Genomic DNA, 23,375 nt, shown 5'->3' with positions numbered 1-23,375 from the left:
TCTGATCTAGGCAATCCCTGATGGGAGACTCTTCTCTGGTGACTCTGGGCTGTGTCAAGTCGACAATTAAAGCTACTTAAGAAACGCATGAGTTTTATATATTTAGATTTGTTCTCAAATATCTTTGAAAGTACAGAAGTAATATTTTAAGCCACACTATAAACTCAAACTTGTAATTCATCTGAGACATGAAAACCAACGTAGAATTATTTGATTTTATGTTTGCTCCATTTCAGAGCTTGCCTAATTGAGCTCTAAGGTAATTGTAGATCTACAAAGGAGCTCTTTGAGGCCTGTATTAATGTCTCTTGTAAGATAAAATGATCTGCTGTTAATTCATTCACATGTGTACATAATTCTTGTGCATGCTCTGAATCTCTGGAGAGAGTGCATATCAAAAATATTATTATAATCGTTAAGTTTGGTGGGATGCTCAGGGTAAAGGCACTGACTTCTATTGCTAAAACCCACGGAGTAGGAGAGAACTAGTTGTCAAAAGTAGTCCTCTGACCTCAACATGTGAAATAAATGTACATAATATAGCCATTTGAGGCTATCTCTAAAATGGAAGGAAGTTCTCTATCGTTTCCTCACACCTTCTGGGGGTCCAGACTGAGGCACGTCCCTACCTTCTATCCTCAATCTGGATATTTCATGATCATTCCAAACTACACAGAGCTACAATCTGAACTAAATGTGGGAACATCAAAGCTCCCACTACCACACACATAAGTAAGTAGATGCCTTCTCAAAAATAACGTCTTGGTTTTCAGCTTCTGATTCCATTGACAACATTTCATTAGCACAAAGCTGAACAAGCAAAGCCTTGAAGAGGTCAGATGAGGGCATAACTCTGAGGGTCCTGGTAGGCTAATATCAGGACAGCTTGGAGACATCATTTCCCAGTGACTGAAGATAAGGATCTCAATGTCCACAGCCCTGTCTTCTAGTATCATCTTTAGTAGCCAAAGCAAACTTCTTAGGCCAGCAACCCCAGTAAGGCTCACTGAACAAGCTGTATTTTAGTGTCTGGGGCAAAAACTTCCACATTTTTCAAGAAGGCAAAGACCACCAGCTATGTCCCCATGGCAGGGCTGTAGTGTAGATTATTGCATAGCATCTATTCACCACAGGTAGGGAACCTACAGCAGGCCAAAGTGACATTCCCTCCCTCCAAAGTTCAGCTCAGCGAGCCAATGAGTTTTGGGGGATTAGTTCCAGGAGTGTGGTGAAGGGTACATACAGGAGCAGGATATCTCAAAAGCAGCTTCCTCATGGCAAGCCCCTGCCAGTGTGTGATAACTTTGAAAAGCTTCAATCCTGGAGTGTTCTGCACCACTTGGAGGCAGAGCTGAGAATCTCCTCTCAGGAGAACTGCTAGGGTCCTGGTGAATCTTGTTTCAGCTTTTCCAGACAAATGTGACATTTGTTTATGTCCGATTCTCATGAGCCTCCCCTATCCTTCATTGAAAGGAAACTGCTACACAGCACAGGCCTAAACCTAACTTGAAGGTGGCTTACTTTTTACTTCCAGAGTGTGTCTTGCTGGCTCTGTTATGGGATAAAATAGGATCAACTAAGCCAGGAAGCAGCTCATTGTCCAGCACAGGCTCAGCAGACCCCTGCCCTAAGGTCTGAGCCCTGAGTTCAGTCACAAGCTGCTTTGTACCTCTTTAACTTCCTTTTTCCATATGTGGTTCAGCACACTATAGAGTTGTCCTGCAACTTGACTGGTTGATTAATGAGTTTGGGAATACACTGGGATTTTCCATCAGTCATGGAATTTATCACAAATACAGAAAAGAGAATAAACCATACCCAGTTGCAGTTGGGAAGAATAAGGAGGATGTGGGCCACAACTGGCTTAAGACTCACAGGAAGCCCCTGAGGTGAGCGCTGTGTCTGTGGCTCATGGGAAGTCCTGAAGCTGAGAGCTGGGAGCTGCTATGACTTCTTTAGTCAAGTTTGTGGCTCCCCAGAGAGACTCGTTGGGGCTGGAGCACACTGCCCCAGTCCCAGTGGACTCTGGACACACTGCCCTACGCGCTGTCGACGCTGTTCTCCACCTCTGAACAGAAGTCTCCAAAAGTGGCTTGAGTAGAGTCTTAGTCTGTCAGTCTTTCCGCTTGAACTTTAAATTCCGCCTGTGACAGAGAAGTGTGGTTTAGGTGTGCTCTGAGAGTGTTACCCTCCTGAGGAGAGTGTGTGTAGAAGACACTTGTATGTTCTCAGCATTGCGAGTTTGGCCCCAGATGATCAGCAGATGATCTGAGGGGACGGATCTAGTGTCTAGGTGATGTTCTTCACAATGGTAACCAAGGACAGTAAAGATAACTAATGGCCATGGACAGATCTGGGGTTAATCACAGCGTTGTGACCTGGAGCAAGTCACTTAAATACTCAAAGGCTTAATTTGTTTATAAAACCAGGATAACAATGCTTCATTCAATAGTGACTAGGGTCACCTGTGACAGTGGCCCATTGTCTGAATTCAGTAGCTGGGCCATGCTGTCATAATAAGGAGAGTGCATGTAAATGAGAGAACATCAGATATGAATGGTTATTTGGGGATGGAAAGGGATAATTTGATATGTAACTCACAATCCCTTTTCAGGAACCATCCCTTTTCTCTCCAGCACAGGGATAAAATATATTTGCCTAATTCTCTGGGTGCCTTTCCAAATTGTTGTCAGAAACCAGAGGTCTGAATCAGCCAGTAAGGGCCCTTCCTGGAAGAGATAAGTTAGAAGAAAACTGGAGGGAAAAAAAAAAAAAAAAAGTATCTTCAGGCCTTGTAGATCCAAGTGCAATTCATGAAACAGCTTTGTCAGAGGCAATTGGGAACTCGATACAAAGTCAGAATCTGTGGATTAACAGTCTTCATGAAAAAATGCTTCCTGTCAATTAGTAGCCATGCCCATTTTTTTCTGTCTGTGTCTGCTGTGTTTACCTCTAAATTGAAGTTTCAGCTAAAGAAAGCATACTCACACCGAGGTGCAGGACTAGGCAGCAGTGGGGTGAGGGAGAGAGGGCCAGCTCCGGGCTCAGGGAGAGACCATATCTCAAAAACTAAACTGGGGAGCAGCTCAGGAAGAAACCTAATGCTGACCTTTGACGTCAGAGTGAATGTGCATGTACACCCACATACACATACATGTGCATGTGCGTACACACACACACACACACACACACACACACACACACACACCACGCACGCTCCCGTGCACATGTACAAAAATAAAGAAGCTAGACTTCATTCTGAACATATTTCACAGGAAGTAACCTGTGACCTAGTTTTTGCACTAGTACTTGCGCAAGTCTGTCTGAAACCCTCACACCAGGCTTTTTTATTTTTATTTTTTTCATTCTGCTTTTTCTCTCTCAAACCCTGACTTAACCACCTGAGACAGAGCCAAAGCTGTTGGAGGGAATGTCTTCTTTCCTGGAGGAAGTGCTTGGCAGGAGACGTTTGAACTACTATTCCATCAAAGCTAAACTTAACCTTGCTTGGGGCAGGGGTGGGGCTGAGGGAACCCTTAACTGGGTCAGGAAAACGGCTGAGTGGATCAAGCACTTGCCAGGCAAGTGTGAGGACAGGAGTTCAGATCTCTAGAATCTGTCAAAACCTGAGTCCCTTCCAATGCCAGCAATGCAGAGATACAGACAGAGGTTCCCGGGGTCTACACTGGGCACCTAGGTCAGCAAATCAGCCATCTGTGGGTTCAATTGAGAGGACCCAAAACAGTAACTACAGTAACAGCTAACATCCTATCTGAGTCTCCACATGTACAGGTACACAAGTTCACACAAACTTCTAAACATGCAAGCGTATGTGCACACACACCACAGACATGCACAAACAAAAATAAATCAAGAGAAAAAAAAAAAAACTCCTTAATTTCAAATTAGTTCTTTGTCCAGATCACTCAACTTATAAACTACCATGATGGAAATGTTTAGAAAAGGAAGAAGGAAACCAGCAGTAAATATGCTTAGGTTTGACAGTACTGAGAACTGACACATCAACATCACATGCTTTGTGAGGACAGCATAGTGGAATGCTTGATTCTCAGCCACTTCCTCCTCCTCCACAAATCCCTGCTCATCATTTTGAAACACAACATTTTTTGTGTTGAACAATGACATGTAATTTCCTCAGGATTATAACTGCTATTCAGTGTGTCTTTTTTCCCCTCTATGTTATTTAATTACTAAATAATTTCTCCAAAATGGAAGATATTTAGTGCACACAATAAAGTGTGTTTTCCTGCTATTTTTAATCTGTCCGTGAATAACTGGAGAGATTAGAGGAGGAGACAAAACTAAGGTTGAATCCACATGACCATAACTCTGCTAACTTAAACTTTATTGATGATTATAAATTATGAAAGGGGATCCCTAGACCTGTCTGTGTGACATTAACATTTATAGCACTGTATTTCCTCAGAGCTACAGCCAGTATTTGCTGAGGAATCACAGTTGTGATTTAGGACAAGCAAGGAGAACATTTTACAAGGAAAAATAGAACATGCTGAAGTATTTTGCCAGGAACAAGCTTTTTATTTTTAGTCTGTCCCCAAAAAGTCATTATCTGGAGTCCGGAAATGCCACAAAAATCATTACATTTGAGAAGCAGCAGGCCATTCCACAGAACCTGCAGGATGCATGCCATCGGGCAGCTGTGTTCTCCATACCAAAGAGCTTTGTAAGGCACAACTGGGACCAGGTCACCCAGATGACCCTCTGTCATCCAGCATACCCAGCTCCATACTCTGGCCCAGTAAATTTACACAGGGTTTTGGCTGATTTATTATTAACAATAAATACTTCCACAAATGAAATCTGTTTATTTTCTCCCTCAGGCTTTGATACCCTTTGAAACAATGCATGTGAAAGGGTACAAACACCAAGAGGGATGCACTGGGGATTTAGATGTAAGCTCTGCCCTGTCTCCATTTCAGTAAAAAAATGACTTTCCAGGTGCTTAGGGAGATGAGTCCATGAGCTGCAAACATGAGGGTATGTGTTAGAATCCTTAACATCCACTTAAAAGCTAAGGCATTCAGTGTATCCCTGTAACTCCACAGCTGAGGAGACAAGCCTGGAAGATGCCCAGGGACTGTTGACCTGACTAACCAGCAGAACCACAATAGTGAGCTTTGGGGTCAGTAAGAGACTCTCTCAGAAAGAGATGTTGAGAAGCCATTTCAGGAAAAATAACCTCTGGCCTCTACTTGTTCCTGCACGGGTGTTCACACCCACATACAGCAAACAAGCATGCACGCACACACAAATAACAGCATTAATAAAATATCTTTCCAGAAGAGAGTAAATACTTAGTTTAGAACACTATATAAAATACAGCCAGAGTGTGAGGGAAGACTACTCATGTCAGTAGTGACCATTCCTGGCCAATAAACAGCTTTATCATGGACATAAACCACAGAATTTCAAGCCAACAAGGGACCTGGTGATAAAGCAGAAATGTTGCAACTTTTGGATCCAAATGTCTGCACAATTTGCATATCACTTCCTTATTCAGCAGTCTTCGAAGCATGTTATCAACACAGTGCTGTGGTTACTGGAAACTGAACCCTTCCTAAGGACAAACACTGTTCTCTGCTGGTGTCTTCTGACTTATCTTTGCTTGACCATCCCAGTCGGTTGAGGGCCACCTCTTTAGCAAGGGAGTTGTACTGACAACTATGAAACTTAATTTGCCTTGCATAGTTTGCATATTCTTAAGACTCCCAAGCTCTATATAATCAGACTCTCCTCCTCATATCTGATACATTTCATGTATCTTTTCTAGCAATGTAGGAGTTGCTGCCGGAATAAGTGCCTTGTGTCCCAGGAGATCTCACATAACTTTGGATCCTATGCATTCTCGTCTGTCAGATAGTGAGCACTATTCCTGGTCCCACCTACCTGAGATACATTCTAGAGCAAACAAAGAAGGATTTATAAATCACACATGTTTGAGTATAGTACTGATCTCCATATTCACATTAAGAACTCACTCTCCAACCCTGTGCAACTTGGTAAGCAGATTTTTTTTTTTTATTGATATTCAGTTGTGTTTTTTATTTTAGGATTTAAATTGCTTGCTTTACAAACACTAAAATCTAAGTTAGATCAACAAAACCCATATTTAAAAAATGTCTATTCAATGATACACACTTGTAATTCCAGCACTGGATGGGGAAAGAAAGACAGACAGGTGCTCCATGACAGACACCCTAATGTAACCGTGTGCCACAGGGAGAGCACCTATCTTAGAAAACAATCTCTAAGGTGCTGAGAACAACTCCTCAGGTTATCCTCTGTTCTCCATATGGACAGAAACACATGTATCATACAAAATACACATATACCTGTGTATACACTCACACACAGACCTACACACATGTATACAACCACATGCATACAAACAGAGAAAGCTGCTCAGTATCTAGATTTTTTTTGTTCCAATTTAAGACTGCCTTTAACAAATCTAAAATTCTTCTTGTTGTTACTGATCAAATGCATGGTGATCCTCACTGTAAAAAGAGAAGAAGTCATGGTCTCTGCACTCAGAAAGAGATATCATAGTGTAATATCAACCAAATAAATGTGCATCACTAGTTAGGTCTAATACCGAGGAGTACAGCATACCCAAAAACTGCCAGTAAACTGAGAAAGAAGGGAGCCAGGATATAAAATAACCCAGAGTCTGATCAAAGAGATATTTAGAATCAGAGAACTAGGGTTATATTTTAAAGGTGTGTGGACTCAGTAACAGGCTCATGCCGTCTTTCATTTCCCTGACTACAGTGCTAACAGTTCCCTGCCATTCAGAACCCAGCACCTCACCTCAGCCTGTGACTTGCTGTCTGATTGTTTACAGAGGAACAGAGATGTGTAGTTTTCAGTTCCTTACTGCACTAGTTTAAAATGAAATGTCTCCCATAAGCCCCCCAGTTGACAGTGCTGTTTATGGAGGTTTAGTCCTGCTGAAGAAAGCACATCACTGGGAATGGACTTTGGGGGCTTAAAGTCTCAAGGTTCTTCCAGTTCTCTCTCTCTCTGTCTCTCTCTGTCCCACTCTGTCTCTCTCTCTCTCTCTGTCTCTCTCTCTCTTTGTCTCTCTCTGTCCCACTCTGTCTCTCTCACTCTCTGTGTCTCTCTCTGTCTCTCTCTCTGCCCCCCCCCTTCTCAGCTTTGTGCTTGTGATTTAGATGTGATTGCTGAGCTTCCTGCTCCCAGCGCTGTTCCTTACCCTTGCCACCATGACTCCCCTCCATGATGGGCTCATTCATCCTTTTGGAACATTAAGCTAATGTAAACTCATCCATAAGTTGCTCTTGGCTATAGTGGTTTACCAGAGCAACAAAAGGGTAGCTAATACAGTTATACCATGAGTTATACCATGTTGTTTTTATTTATCTCAAGAAAAGTTTGGAAGTCCTTTAGATGTGTGGTTTTCTTTGTCACCTCTCTCTTCATATAAACAGTTGATAATTTCAGAAACAGATCTAGGAGCTTCTGAGGACAAAAAAGTAGACCATCAGTTTATCCAGAAATCTAGAGGCCACCCTTCATTCCAACTTCCCTTGCTGTCCTCCAGGTCCCAGTCATTCTGGATACAGTTTTGCTCATTCTCCTAACATCTCCATCCCAAATGCCACTGTATTCTTTACCTTTTACTGCTTCCTCTGTGTAGATGGAAATTTCCTGGGTCCTGCAGCCACTATGTCCCCTAATAGGAACCTCTAAACATCGTGCTCACTACCCTTCCATCATAATCACAACACAAACATACATCTTTACACACACACACACACAGAGAGAGAGAGAGAGAGAGAGAGAGAGAGAGAGAGAGAGAGAGAGAGAGATGCTATACTTCTCAAACTGAAATCAAAATAATTTTTCTCTTTTTCCCTGTTTTTATTATTCTTTGAAAATGTCACACATGAATACAATGTATCTTGGGCATATCCACCCCCACTTGCCAGCAAGTGTGTTTATTAGTGTAACAGTGGCGAGGCTGTTTATGGATATAACCAAGTGCTCTCTTTATTGGTTTTAAAGCCTGCTCCACAGGAAAGGATTCATTCCTGTCCTACAAATTTGGCTGAGAAAGAATAACCCCAGGGGAGAGCCTGTTGAAGTTTTTGATATGGCATATCAGTGTCTCTCTTATCCAGTATAGTGTTTTCCTGCTAGAAAATTTAGTATCTAAAACGTAAACATGAGAGACCCTATTTTAATGGCTTCATTTTTAAAGTAAATCATGAGTTAATACTAGAAATGCATATTGTCATGTCCTTCTGTATGTGCTACTGTGTATGTTTAAAATATAAAAGGAACTTATGTGAATATAATAATTGCCAATCAATGGGCTGGACATTTTGTATGATTGTCTCTTTGTCATCTCACAAGACAATGCATAGTCTTCAATTCCACTATACACTGAGTTTAAATAACTTTCTTTTTTTTTTTTTTTTTTCTTTTCGAGACAGGGATTCTCTGTGTAGCTTTGCGCCTTTCCTGGAACTCACTTGGTAGCCCAGGCTGGCCTCGAACTCACAGAGATCCGCTTTGCCTCCCGAGTGCTAGAATTAAAGGTGTACGCTATCACCACCCGGATAATAATTTTCATAGGTTAAATTTATCCTGGAATATATATTATGTATGAAATGTATTCTAAACACCTTAAACTCTGCAAATACACAGCAGAATCTAACACAAACACACAAATACACACATGCATACTCACATGCATTCTCATGCTCACACATTTATAAACATTCATAGATACACACACACATACGTGTGTGCTCACACATGCACATGCCAACACATGGGCGCAGGCCACAGATACATACATTTGCATACACATGTGTATACTACATGCATGTGTGCACGCGCGCGCGCACACGAAAGAAAGCCAAATTAGGACCTGAAAGGGTGTATTTTCTTGTGGGTAGTCAGCCATCCTTTCCTCATCTTCAAAGGCCAATGAAGGTCAATATTTGTTCAAACTCCCAGGATAAGCTTCCTGCATCCACAGGAGAACCATTGGGATCAAATTCTCTAGTGTGCTATTGGTCACCTGTCCAGGCAACAGCTCTAGCTTAGGATTCTAATCAGGCATTTTTCTCATTCCTACTTAGCAGAAAGAAGACACAGAGACTGTAGTGTTTCCCATGGGAGCACTTCTGCCTCACACATGTGAACTGAAATGGCTTTGTAGATGTGCATGGACTGATTGAGCAGCACTTTAAGATCATGGTTTCCTGAGTAACCAAGATTTTCAGTGTAATTTACAACTACTCAATGGGAGATCATGATTAGCTATTGGAGGTTTTACCCCATTGTATTGAGAAAGAAAAAAGAACGGATTCCCACTGAGAAAAATGCAGTTCTAGAGGAGAAACTTCCAACTCTGATGAGAACTGAGTTGAAAGGAACACTGTCCTGAAAAATGCTTCTCCTCTCTCACCTTTATATTTTATACATAATCATATGAACAGTATACTTTTTAAAGCAGAAAGACATCAGCTCTACTTGTAACATTTTGTCTTCCATATTTTCCCCATTTCCCAATCTTATCATCCTATACTACCCCATCTATTCATTTATAAGCATTTAGCATGCTTATAAATGAGAATGTCTGAACGTGATTGAATTGTCTGTGTGGTGGGTATGCACATGCACTCACACAGACGTAGACATCATGTAAGATATTGAGAGATGGGAACATGGAGGATGACATGATATGTGCTTATAATGAGGAAATATTTTTAAAGATTTATTTTCTTTTTAAGTCAGTGGTATGTGTGTGCATGTGTGTGTGAGTGTGTGTGTGTATGTGTGTGTGTGTGTGTGTGTGTGTTGTGTGCACGCACTCCTGTATAAATGAAGCTCCCTTCACAGACCAGAATCACTGAGTGCCTGAAGCTGGAAGTACTGATATTGGTTTGCCACCTGACTTGGATGCTGGGACCTGAACTCAGGCACTCTGGAAGAACAGAATTTCTTTGTAATCATGGTGCCATCCCTACAGCCACAGGAGAAAATAGAGTAAATAAAATTCCATTCCTTCAAATATTAGTTTTTCTAAACAGTCTGTTTGAAAACTGCCTATGCCAGGTCTTCAACCCTAACATGAGGAAGGCTGAGGCAGAAGGATACCTGTGAATTGACTAAATAGTAATACCCTGGCTCAAAAAAACCAAACAAATAAAGAAAACTTTACAAAGCCTCTTCTTCTGGCTTCAAATATGCCAAAATCTTTGAGTAATTTCTTCTGTGAATTTTATAGTATACATCCTTATAGTAAAAGAACCCCATACCTTCTAGATAATTCAATTAAGTTGAAGGCTCATTCATAACCCCAATCATTTAGTGGTGTCATAGTTCAGTTTATATAGCACCAAAATATTGTTTTTAAAGGCATGGTCCCCAGGCATCTTCCCAAGCAACCCTAGGACTCCTGGCTTTTAACTGTTGAGTTCCAATCTCACACATTAGCCAAAACACAGTGACATCAATGACATTTCTGGGAGATGTGATTTTAATCTGTCCAGGATTTAGCATTTTTCTCTTGTAGCTTTCAATGTTGTTCCTTTGTTTCGTAGTTTTGATATTTTACTGATTAGTGCACTGTTTAGAGACCCTTTCATGACCATGGCCATTCTGACTAATGCATTATGTCAAGGCCCTTTCCTGACCATGGCTATTGGAGGACCTGATGCTTCCTGTGATTGTGTGACCATTTCTAGAGTGTGTGTGTGGTGCTCTCATTTACAGAATAGATTTCTATTTCTTGAGGTTTTTATTTTATCACCTTTTCTACTCCATGGGTGTTTAGGTTTGGTTTCTTACCCTTGTCCCAAAGATCTTAGACTTTGCTGTCACATTTAGCCATTTGTTGTTATCCTTGTTTGTCTTTATTGATGCCTGAATGTAATATTTTGTTGACCTAATTTTCCATTCCTAATAGCCTTCCTTCTGCTTTATCATGCCTCTTTGTGATGTTTCCTACTATGATTCTTTGAGGTTTTTATTTCACTTCCAACATACATGTTTGTTTGTTTTTAGTATCTTCTCTTTCTCTTCCATGTTGTTGACTTTCTTATGTATGTTCTGAGTTGACTTTTTTCCTTTATTATCTACTTGCTTGTTTTCCCCCTTTAAAGTCATTGGTAATTTTGAAAGTGGGTTTTTGAATTGAGGGCCCTTTCAGTATCTTTGCATTGTAACTGAGAAAACATGGTATCTTGAGGGTGTGATTTTTGCCTTACTTTGTCATATCATATGGAATGTGTTATGGTTGGTTCCTGGTTTTGTAATGATAGCTCTTCCTGCTTCATTTGTGGATTTTCTTAGTGATCAGCATTTTCTTAGATATTCTATGCCCAGTGCCAAGCAGAATAGAAAACACAAACTGACAGCCATATCACCAAATGAAACCTTATCTAGAACCACACCAAAATAAACCAAAAACCCAGAAAATTTACCAGCATATACAATGGAACAGAAAATGGCAACACTTGTTTAGATTTTATTGTTAAATTAAGTATCGGAGGTAAACGTAAAAGTAGTAAATGGATGAAATAAAGAAAGGAGCACAGAAGAGGGAAACAAAGGAGAAAATAACAGGATTAAGTAAAAGAAAGGAAAAGAGAACAATGGATTAGAAATTTATGAAGAGGAGAGAAAGGAATAAGAAAAAAGTAAAAGTAAATAAATGGTCAGAAAAAGAACTTATATAAACAGAACTACACAAATATAAGAAGTATAATGTTTTGTGAAGCTATTTAAAAACTAAAATTAAAGTGAAATAAAACTATAATTAAAAAAGAAACTACAAAGGACAAGATAAAAAGGGGGGTTGATATAGCTTCTTTCTGGCTCCTATAAAGTGTGTGTGGAGGAGGCAAGGAGAGCCCTGGGGTGTGTACACTCTGCTTTCTGTTGCATTTAGTCTGCTCCTAAGTCTGGACTAGATGCAGTCAGGTGTCCAACAGAGCTGTTCTCCTGCTGATGGTACCACCTCTTCTTTGTGTACCTTGACCCTTGGCTGTCTGTCCACACTTAGCCTTGCAGCTCCTGAACTGAACAGATTCTCTCAGTCTTTTGTGATTCCTCAATTATGCATCTTATAATAGCTGATTTTCTAGCTAAAGGTTGTCTCCCATGTATACTGGGCCTGGAAGAAGCAACCAAGACTGAGATACATACAAGTGGATCAACAATCATGGTGGGATGAAGGTATAGGAGTTACACACTCAGCTAGTGCTTTAGAATTCTCTGTCCTACTAGCAATAAGCCTTGTGACAGATAGATGGCTCCAAAAGTTTTACCACAAGCTGACCTTAGGCTCAGAGCCATTAGTATCTAAGCCATACATAGATGATGGTGTCAGTTCCTGTGAACTGAGGGTGGGGTCACCAGCCATCATACTCCTCACTCCCCAAGTTAATCCTCCTGCCAACTAAACATGCTTGGTGCCAGGGTCTAATTAACATGATATGATATCTTTAGCTGATTTCATCTGTCCTTTGGCACACACACACACACACACACACACACACACACACACACACACAGAGGCATGCTGCATTCTGTTTATTCTCATCTCTACTCATGTCTCACACCCATTCCTGTCATCCTCCTCATTCCTAGAGGTCCGTTTCTCAATTCATATCTTTTTTATTTGTTTTGTACTCACTGATACTAATCATGACTGCTTTTGGCTATGGGTTTGAAACTGTCCACTGGAGCTTAGTGGGCTCACAGTTAGCTTACACAGTTGAAGACAATGACTGTTGCTCCATACAAGTCCATCAGTAGCACTGGACCACTTTGTCATGTGTGATGCATACTCATCCCTACTTCCATAGCTACTTCTCATCATGGTCTTCCATTCTGGGGACATAGCATGTTGATGATTGTATCTTATTGTTAGGCCCCCAATATAGGTCATTTCATTTTTTAATTTAATGCAGTTTAATTTAATTTTTTAATTGGCATAAAAATTGACAGGATTCTTTAAAGTGTTTTTATATACAGTTTTGATTGCTCATCCCCCAATGCCCACTCGTCTCCTCTATCTCCCGACCCCCATCTCTGCTTGCACCCTCAAACCCCCAGTATTTCTTCGTCCACTTTCATATAATAAGTGTTCAATTATTATCCCCGTCTCTGATCCAAAACAGGTCAGTCTTAGCCAATAGGATCCTTTTCACATAGCACCTGACCTCCTCTTTGAGAAAGCAGGAGAGGTAGAATAGAACTCTGCTCCACTGCTGGCCCATTCTACAGCAGGAGTATGAGGTTGTCCTTCTGTTTCCAACAGAGTCACCTGACTTACCTTTTGGATGAGACCTCTGGCTCCCTAGTCTCCACCCTACCACTGTTGAGAGCAGCATGCTCCCTGTGCTGAGAGTGACTTTCTGCTGACTCATACTCTTCTGCACACTTCTTAGGATGGGATCTGTCACATCCCTGTGGTTTCTGATGTTGTCCCAATCATTCTTTTAGAATTATCTTTTCTTTGCAACCTTTTTCTTTTTATTCACTGTGTTACATATCAGCCTCTAACCTTCCACCTTAGAAAACATCCAGAAGGGAATCTGCAAAAAACATTTTTGCATTCAATTAAGCCATTGATTAATTAGATTTAAGGACAGAAACAGAAGGCAATAAAGTACAGCAGTTTGAAGAGAACAAAACATTCCTTCCCTGGGGATGTAAACAAAAGTCAAAACCATCAACAGGACTTCTGGACATGGCATGGCTGTTGCACACATCATCTCCCTGCAGCTCTGCTTATCTGCACAAGACCTGTACAAGATCAAGAAAGTCAAAATTCCAGCCAAGGGAGTGGGGAGGTTCCAAGGCTGCATTCCTACTGGAGGAGCTACTGGCAGTCACTGGTTCCTAAGGGTGTGAGAGTCACTTTCCTTTGGGGATATAGCTCCTGGTATATTACTCTTGCCCTAGTGGATGACACCAAACCTATGTATATACAGGGCATAGTACTCAGACTGGCAGTTATAAACAATAGCAACCAACATGGAAAGTGGGTATGAAGTTTCCAGGGTGATCTTGTGGACTTCAAGGGAGGGGGGGAGGTAGTGGTAGATGGGTGTGATAATATACATTATACAATGGTATAGAACATCCAAAGAATTCCAAAAATTATATAAAAAGCAACAGCAAGATGAAAACATACCTGGGCTAAGGTTATAATCTGATAAGAAAGCCATTTATGGCTGGGATTGTGCTATATCCGTGGACAATCTGAGAAAGAAAGCGCTACATTCACAGGAGGCAGTCAGTCTACCAGGCTCAGTAACCACCTTAGTATTGAGGAGCAGGTTCAAGACAAACAATGGACACAGATTCACATTGACCCTCATTGAAAGTTCACCCCCCCCCCAAAAAAAAAGCCTAGCCTGTGTATGCACAGTTGTCATTGACAATTCCTCACCCTCGTGAGTCTCCTCTGTTCGACTATTATTCCCAACATTTCAGAGCTCTATTGCTGACCACCCAGAGGGGCTCCTCCTTATTGGTCCCTCCACCAGTCAGAGAGCTGACCCAGCAGCCTGGGAACTGCTCCATGGCTGGCCCTAGAGGGTTGTAGCACCACAGACCCCAGACAGGGCTGCAGCACTGCAGCGCCCCAGACAGAGCTGCAGCACCGCGGACCCCAGACAGAGCTGCAGCACCGTGGACCCCAGACAGAGCTGCAGCACTGCAGACCCCAGACAGAGCTGCAGTGCCCCAGACAGAGCTGCAGCACCGCAGACCCCAGACCCCAGACAGAGCTGCAGCACCGTGGACCCCAGACAGAGCTGCAGCACTGCAGACCCCAGACAGAACTGCAGCACTGCAGACTCCAGACAGAGCTGCAGCACCGCAGACCCCAGACAGAGCTATGCTAGGATCCTCTCAAAACATGGAGCTCCTGAGTGTGCCTGTCTGCTTCTGGGATCTAACTGTGATGCAACCCCAGGAGCCACTTTGGAAGGAATGTTACTGACTCCAGAGCAGGTTTTCCCAACCATCTGGGATGGGATTGCCTTAAAAGCCTGAATGATCCTTGAAGCCATCTTTGCGCCCAGATGGGACTGCGGTGTCTGCAGTCCACTACGGCCACATTAGTCTGTCACCAACCACAGTCTCAGTTCAAAGACAGGTTCTGTGTTCACCTCCACCATTTTTGAGGGATTCTCCAAATTTAACTCTCAGTCTCCAAAACCGGACAGAAACTCCGACAAGCAGCATGTATTCAAATACGTTGATGGAACAGAAGACAAGAGCAATTTCCCCTTTTACAGCTAAAGATACTACAACAGAGAGAAACAGGGAGTGACTGAGCATTTACATAGCACAAGAAGGTGGCCCGGATCCTGGATCTCAGGCCATGGCCTTTTCAGTTTTACATGCAATTGTTCCTAAGCACAAATTTCCAGACTTAATTTTTTATTTCAAACAATGGTTGGCGTTGGTGATAGGAGTTGAGTTGGGGGCTTTGTAGCTGCTAACCAACTGTTCTACCACTGAGGCACACCTCAGCACCTTTTGTTAAAATGGAAAATCTGCTGGTTGACTCCAGGTCTCTGTCTGAGTCTTCCTATAGCCAACAGTCTGGCCCTGCCTACCCAGAACATGATGCAAAGCCCTTGTTGTGGTAACATGGAGATGGAGGGCTGGACACAGAAGGTGAGGTTCTCCTTGCAGCATGTTAGAGAACTGTTGTCTTTTGGTCTGTTCATAATGAAGTCATTTGCCTTTGGGGTTTATGGTGGAGAAAGGAGACAGGATCAGATTTAGGAGCAAAACCACAGTATTTATTCTCATTGTTTGCTAAGTTAAATTATAGGTCACAATGGGGAAAAATAAAGGAAGGTAGAATCCTGAGTTATCGCCTCTAAGTACCCGTAAAGACATGCTACAGAGTTCATACTTTAAACAAAGTAGATCGTTACGTGTTCAATGCTAAGAGGAATTTTATCTTGCCAATAAATGCAAGTGAATCTCTTTAGCTCCAAATCCCCATATGCAGACAATTTACTGTAGTAATCAAGATGATACACACAATTTCACTTCAGTACCATCTGTAACTCTACTGGTATTTTAATAATAATGAATAAAAATATATGTTGGCAACCAAAAAATGTTACTTAAAGCAGCAGGATCTTAAACATTGAGCAGTAACTTCTAAGAAGCTGTGCTAATGTGGGATTTACTCCACATTCCGCGTGTGCTGCTCCGTGCTGTGAAAGAACATCCTTGGGATATGGTGCTCATGCACATGAAGAACCAGTCACCCCCACTCCCGAATGTTAAATATCAACCTTCTTGGGTTTCCATGCAAATACCCAGAAACAAACCCATGAATTTCTTCTGATTTTTTCTTCTTACCTGCTATCTGTCCTTTGGCCCTCCTCCCTTCTCAGGAGGAAGTGTCAGAAATGCACAGAAGGGAGAAATCAGGAAACAATAAAGATGTAAACAATTGTGAAACTGAAAACTGTCATTTCTCAAGGGTTTCTACAGCAAGAAACAATTTTCTTTTAGCACTAAGATATATTAGCAAACACTACTTATTGTCTTAGTTCTGTCTCTCATCTTTGTGATAAAATACATTGTATCCAGTGTCAAGAGGCTCAGGCTGAACAGGAAGGGAATGAGCTACAACACATTGAGATGTACTCCCAGTGGTCCATTTCTTCCTAGGAGGCTCTGTCAGATGAAGGTTCCACAGCCTTCCACACACCACAACGACCACCACCAAGTGTTCAAGCACATGACCCTCTGGAGACAGTTCTCATTCAAAACACAAGGCACATTAAATAAATTGTTATGAATAACATAAATAATGGCGGCTTGCCTCACACAGAAGTGGAACTTACCCAGAAGTCACCAGTGCATAGTGATATACCTATGTCTTGGTCCAAGCTGGTCTAGTAACAGTCCTGGATGGATTTTGCCGTCTCTTTTGGCTCAAATCTCCTCATTTATAAAGGGGAGTCAGAAGCTTGTCTAATTCCATAGACCCAATAATCTTTGACTATTAGAATACGCTGTTTGTAGATAGGTCAAAGGTTGTGCTAACAGCTTCTGAACTGTAAAGGCAAATGAGCTTTTGGTCCCCAGGCAGACTGGGGTTTTATTGACATGGGGATGGAGCATAGCTGGCATTTCTTATTTAAGTTAGAAAAGAAAACAGCAGAGATCTGGGGAGAAGGCTCGTTAGTCAACAAGGTTACTGCTCTTGCAAAGGGCCTGTGTTCAGTTCCCAGCACTCAAGTTAGACAACTCACAACAGTCTGGACCTCCTGTTCCAGGGACGCTGTTTTGGCCTCCACAGAACCTACCCACATGTGCACACACCCACATGCCGACATGCACATACCTAAATAAAAAAATTAACTTTAAATACAGAGAAAGCAGAAAAGATGATCATTTGCTGAAATGATGGTCATTTGTTAAAGAAAAATAATCATATCATGTTTAATGAGGGCTTGGATTTTAATTGCATCTGCAATTTGGAAGGAATGCCACAGGAAGGAGAATTTTGAGATCTCGTTCTGGAATTAGTCTGTTGTGCATTTGATGATATCTGCTTCACAATTTCCAGAGAATCCTTATGGTTTATCTCAGAATAACGCATTGCAAGTGGGTATAGGAAAACCTGATGTTCTCTCCCTTTCTTGGTCAGGGGACTCTGTAGAAATGCACATATATTAAAGTAGGCTATATTAGATTTATTTGCATGACAGTCTGGGTAAGTGACATGGCTGTTTTCACACTGGAGAAGGTGAGAATGGGGAGCTGCTCAGAAAGGAGGCTGGAGACTCAGGCACCCCCACCCTGTCTGGTACAGGAGGCAGTATACTTCAGCTCCCCTGTCTGGTACAGATGATAGCCCAAAGGATTCCTGGGGAGCTGTTGGACTTCAGTCCACACTGGATGACCAAAGAAGTTGAGTTATGATGTCAGTGAAGGATGGCATCAATAGTGTCAACAGCAGCAACAGAGTAGAACTCTTGACAAGCGTAGATGAACCTGTCAGTAAGATGCTAAGATAAGCAAGATAAACAAGCAAATGCTTTTCCTTTGTACTTTCTTCTTTCTAGGTGCTACCTGAAGGTGCTGCCCACATTCCCAGTGAGTGTTCCTCCTCCAACTAACCTAATTAAGAAAATCCCTGATAGTTGTGCCAAGAGACTACACTCTTAGTTGATTCTAAATTCCGACAAACTGACTACTGAAATTAATCAGGATAGCTCCTCAGGAATTATTTCAAAAGTGAAAGCACAGTTTTCCCTCTGCACAAAAAAGCCTGGTAACCTTGATGTTGAGGCAGGAGGATTGCTAGTTGGAGACTATGGGCTACATAGACACAGTCTCACAAACAGGAACTCCCTCCAGATCAGGATTCTTCACTCTTTTACCTTCTTTAAACACATACAAACACACACACACACACACACACACACACACACACACACACACACACACACCCCAGACATGGTGTGGGGAGGGGATTCACAACTTGTGAAAACACTGTAGGATACTGAGGAAGGAGAGGAACTTAAACTTGAAAGCCAATGTGGTAGGCAGCCTGTAGGAGTGGTGGAGCAGATGGCATCTCCTTTTCTACCTTTCCAGACATGTGTTGGATGTGAAGTCAAACCAGCTTCTACCAGGATGTGTTGGACACACCCTGTGATCTCCTCCTCAAGGGGCTCTGCCCTCCTCTCCCCTCTCCTGTATCCTTGACTCACGGTGAGCCCTTAGCATGGAAGAGCCATCTACAGCATCAGTTTTTTGGGTGTTCACAGCACAGGAGCAAGTTCCTAGGAATAATAAGTTTCTTCCTGGATGACAGCAGGCATCCCAGAAGCCCATGCTGTGGTCTGCTCTGATGTGGGCTTCATACTGACTAAGGCTTTTCTTCCTCCTGATCTTATTCCATCACAGAGTTCATGGCTGGATAAGGTACAGATGCCTCTCTGCTTGACAGACATGAAAACACAGCTTACCTAGACTGTATTCAACATTGTGGCAAGAGAAGAAATATATCTAGGAATTGGGACCTCCATGTTCTAAAAGCCCAGTCTATTCTCTGCCTGGGTTACTGGGTAAACATGGAGATGCCACAGAGAACCACCTCCTTATGCCAGGTGGAAAATTTTCTGTTTTTATCATTGTTTTGAAACAGGAGAGCTTAGGTTCAGATGAGTTCTTTAGAACTCACTCTTCAAGTTTACCAGGTCTGTGAGGACAAGACACTTCAGATTCTCCCTTGGGCATGTCCCTTGGCTGAGGTCATTGTTCACGGATTTGCTGATGCCCAACTTAGAAACATTGTCCTCAGAAAGGTCAGAGGTGGGAATACGCAGTAGGGAACATGGCTTTTATTGCTGTGAGGGCAATGGGTTCATGAAGTTCAGGTCCTTCTAAAGCTGTTGTCAGAGGAGCACAGAGAACTGGAATGTGAACATGCTCTAAGCTTTCCCTGCAGAACATCTGTTTATATACTTATATTTGTGAATGGTCTGTGAGCAAACTGCAGTGTATGGCTCTATTTTGCTCAGATCTATCCCCAGTGCCCATGTGAGGACAGGAACAAATAGAACCTTAAAATACATGTGATGGCTTAAATTTAAATAATTAAGTCACAACTATGCTTCCATGCTGCATGCATTTTAACAATTTACATGTGTACACCAGGACTACTAAAAGAGAAAAATTAAGCATCAAGGCTGTTTTCTAAGTGATGTGGGATTAAGAGTTTTTAAAAGGAGTATAATCAGTTCCATTAGAATTCAAAATACAAATTTGTGAAAAAGTAAAAGGGTATTGTACTATAAAACTTTATAAGAAAGGCTTAGGAGATGACCAGAGCCAGGAGCACAGTGCCTATAAAGGTCATCCATGACACATAGAAAAGTTATCAGAGCCTAATAAGGATAATTGCACTGTGTGAGCTTGCCTGTGTGTGTGCATGCATGTGTGTTCATGTTCTAGTGCTCAGGTGCACATGTGTGTGGGTACATATGCATTTTGGTACATGTCTGTGTGTCTGTGGAAGTCAGAGATCAATCTAGTATCATTCCTCATGATACTGTCCACCTTGTCTTTGAAGACTGTGTCTCTCACTGGGCTGGAGCTCACAAAATAAGTTAATCTAGCTGGTAAGCAATCCTCAAGGATTCACTTGTCTCTTCCTCCTCTAGCTGGATCTGATGTTCTTCTCACATCTCTTGATGACAAAAGGGTCATAAGCAAGCAAATGCAATTTCTACCTTATATTTGTGTGTGTGTGTGTGTGTGTGTGTGTGTGTGTGTGTGTGTGTGTGTGAGAGAGAGAGAGAGAGAGAGAGAGAGAGAGAGAGAGAGAGAGAGAGAGAGAGAGACTGAGATCAAACAAATGCTTAGATATGCACATGCACCTCTCTAGCCTGCATCCTGTGTTAGGAGTAAAGCAGCCCACATGCCCTGTGGTCTTTTGCTATATTTCCCTAACCCCAGAGCCCCCAAGCTGCCATTGCTGTGCTTATGATGTTTCCCTCTCTAGTTGGGATATGACTCTGTTCCATCCCTGTCAAACAATGTTTAAGCATTAGCATTTGGGAGGAACCTGAAACACAGTTTACTGGGTGATTTTTAAACACACTTAAACAAGAATTCAGTCCTCACGTTTTTAATTATTCTTCCTGCAATTACCTGAAACACAGATTTGTAAGACTTGGCTGGATAAACAAGCATGATCCTGTGTAAATGTTCTTTTCAAATGTCAGATCAGTTCCTCCCAAGAGCCTGCATACCAGAAAATTTACCTTGAGTGGCACATTTCAAATCTGTTTTGAATAAAGTCTGTCTAGATTTTATGAAGTAATTTTTCAGTGTCTTAGAGAATCAATTGTGGATAAAATGGAAAAATGGGAAAGGAGTGTTGGCTTTGTGAAGTTAGCTAATTGGTTGATTGATTGGTCATTTCTCTTGTCCCTGTCCTCATCATTCACCATCCCTCTCTTTCCGCACACATTTACTTGAGTTCTATTATGCAGTAGATTCATTGCTCAGGACCTACAAAAACATGGACCATCTAGTGGAAGATTCAGGAAAACGCATCCCTACAGTACATGGATGACTAAGCTTCTTAACCTGTCTTGTGCTGCTGTAACAGAACACCTGAGACAGGGTCACTCATAGGAACAGTTGTTGGCTGGCATTTCTGGATGATGGGAAGTCTGATATCAAGGTGTCAGTATGTATCAAGGCCAAATGGCTGAGTCACTCACTATGTGACAGAAGGAAAGAAGCCGAGGAACTGCAGTTCAGAAACACTAGCCTCACAAGGACAGTGGGGCTCTCATGGCTTAATCACCTCTTAAAGATCCTGCTTCTTAGTTTGTTTTCATGGTAGTTAAATCTCAGTGCTACCTTTGGTGAGCACAAATGTTCAAACAGTTATGTATGTGGCATCTGCTAAGTGTGAAGATCAAATCCCTCCATTTGAAATGCAGTGACTGTGGATTAGTGTGAACTGGAAGGGACATAACCATGTTGCCAAGACATGTCTCTGTCAATGGCTCCATTGACCCAATGGCCTGTACTTGTTTAGTGTTACCAATGCAGCCTTAGAAAGTACCTCACCAGGGAAGGCTAGAAAGTTAGCTATTGAAGTTACCATTCAGCTCAAGATTGTACAACATCTGAGACTACTCTCTTTTACTTCTTGTAGCATGAGCGAGCTATTAGGTAAGTAGCACATTTCTCACTGGCTTACCTACAAGCTTTAGTGTGAAATTTTCCTATTGGGAAGGACACATTTATTGCAAGGGTCCTTGGATGCTGAAGATGGGAGAGAAACAATATCCTGCTGTAAGAGTTTCCCTAATTATGGACTCAACACAGACATGTTGTTAGGCTTTGCTCAAATGCTCAACTACAGAGATGGATTGGGAGCTGTGCTTTTGACTCAAACAAATCTTTCTGAGAGTTTTGGCTGGTTATGGTACTCACTAGTGTTGTGAACTTTAACCTTTTCAGCCTTCATTTTCTCCATCTATGAAAGGAAGTCATACCATGTTTGAGGGCTATGAGAAGCAATTGCAATAACACGCACTGAAAAATAGTCCCCAACCTTTTCCAGAGAAAATGGCTAAGAAATGAGAGGGTGTATTTTTCTTTCCAATAGAATATGACCTCTCCTGCTCTCCCTATCTTTTCAGACAACTGTGATGACCCATTGGCCTCCTTCCTCTCACCAATGGCTTTCTCCAGCTCCTCAGATCTCACTGGAAGTTCCAGCCAGGCTCAATTGAACTGGAGAATGGGTAAGTATTATGACTAAGCCTTGAATCCATGTGTTAGATGAAGACACAGTGAAGGCTAAGGAATGAGGAAGTACTGTGTCTATTCAGGAGTCATCCAAAGTCACAGTCCAGAAGGAAATCTGGAAGGTTAAGTCTCTCACAAAAATACTTCCCATCATGTAATACATAGTCAACACATGCTGAACCACATTCTTCCAACCCAAAGATCCACCAAGCAAGTCTTTGGGGTTTGTATTTTTATTCTTGAGGTGCTAGCCCTGGAAACCATGGCTTCAGGTATGTTAGGAAAGTGCTCTCTCATGAAAGCACCATAGCCATCCTGTGAAATTCTTTGTGTATGTATGCATGTACTTGTTTGTGTACAGATAACATATGAGTATATATGCAGGTACACATGTATGCACTGTGTGCTGGGGGAGGGACAGAGGAGAACCTTGAATGATGTTCTTATGGGCCATCTACTGTATTATGAGGAAGAGTGTCTCACTGGCCTGAAGCTTGAAGGTTAGACTGTCTAACTCTCTGTGTCTGACTGATTGCAAGCATGTACCACCATGCTTATTTTTTTTCAAGAGGGATCCTGTGGGATCGAACTCAGATACACAATTTATCCACTCAACCATCGCTAACCCTATGCTATGAATTCTTTTTTTGGTCATCATAAGAAATATAGAAGATTATTTTTTAAAAAAATATTTGCTTTATTATGTACATTTCATATGTCAGCATAAATCATCACCAAACATACTTCATTACTTTAGTGGAATGCTTATTAAAATATTTCAATACATTTAGTTCTATTGTGAGATTAATGTTACTATTTTAAAGTACATAGTAAATGTACTTAATTAAAGGTAGGAACACAAATAATCTGTAACCCTACCAGATAGTGGGTACTATGTGTTATTACTTGGTCTGATAAAAACTAGAGTAGTTACACTTGACTAATCTCTAATGCAAAGTGAACTTATCCAACATGATGTTGGATATTTAGCTGTATTTTAATCATATTTTGATATTGAT

At 41.7% G+C, this 23,375-nt stretch overlaps 1 protein-coding gene across 2 annotated transcripts in view; it reads left to right on the top strand.

Annotated features, from left to right (window-relative positions):
• The window catches only part of Cntnap5 (contactin associated protein family member 5), a 1,003,093-nt gene that overhangs the window by 283,497 nt on the left and 696,221 nt on the right, over positions 1 to 23,375 (top strand). For both annotated transcript variants that reach the window (XR_005092927.1, XM_037211054.1), the window contains exon 2: positions 22,248 to 22,352. Coding sequence is in view for 1 of the 2 variants with exons in the window: in XM_037211054.1 (XP_037066949.1) it covers positions 22,248 to 22,352 (105 nt within the window). In the remaining variant the exon portion in view is untranslated. The remainder of the gene's footprint in view (positions 1 to 22,247; positions 22,353 to 23,375) is intronic.

Source organism: Peromyscus leucopus, chromosome 15 (genome assembly GCF_004664715.2).
Source record: "Peromyscus leucopus breed LL Stock chromosome 15, UCI_PerLeu_2.1, whole genome shotgun sequence".
In the NCBI taxonomy this organism is placed as follows: domain Eukaryota; kingdom Metazoa; phylum Chordata; class Mammalia; order Rodentia; family Cricetidae; genus Peromyscus; species Peromyscus leucopus.
The sequence above is the reverse complement of the archived record's forward strand: the minus strand, read 5'-3'. Positions and strand labels throughout refer to the sequence as shown.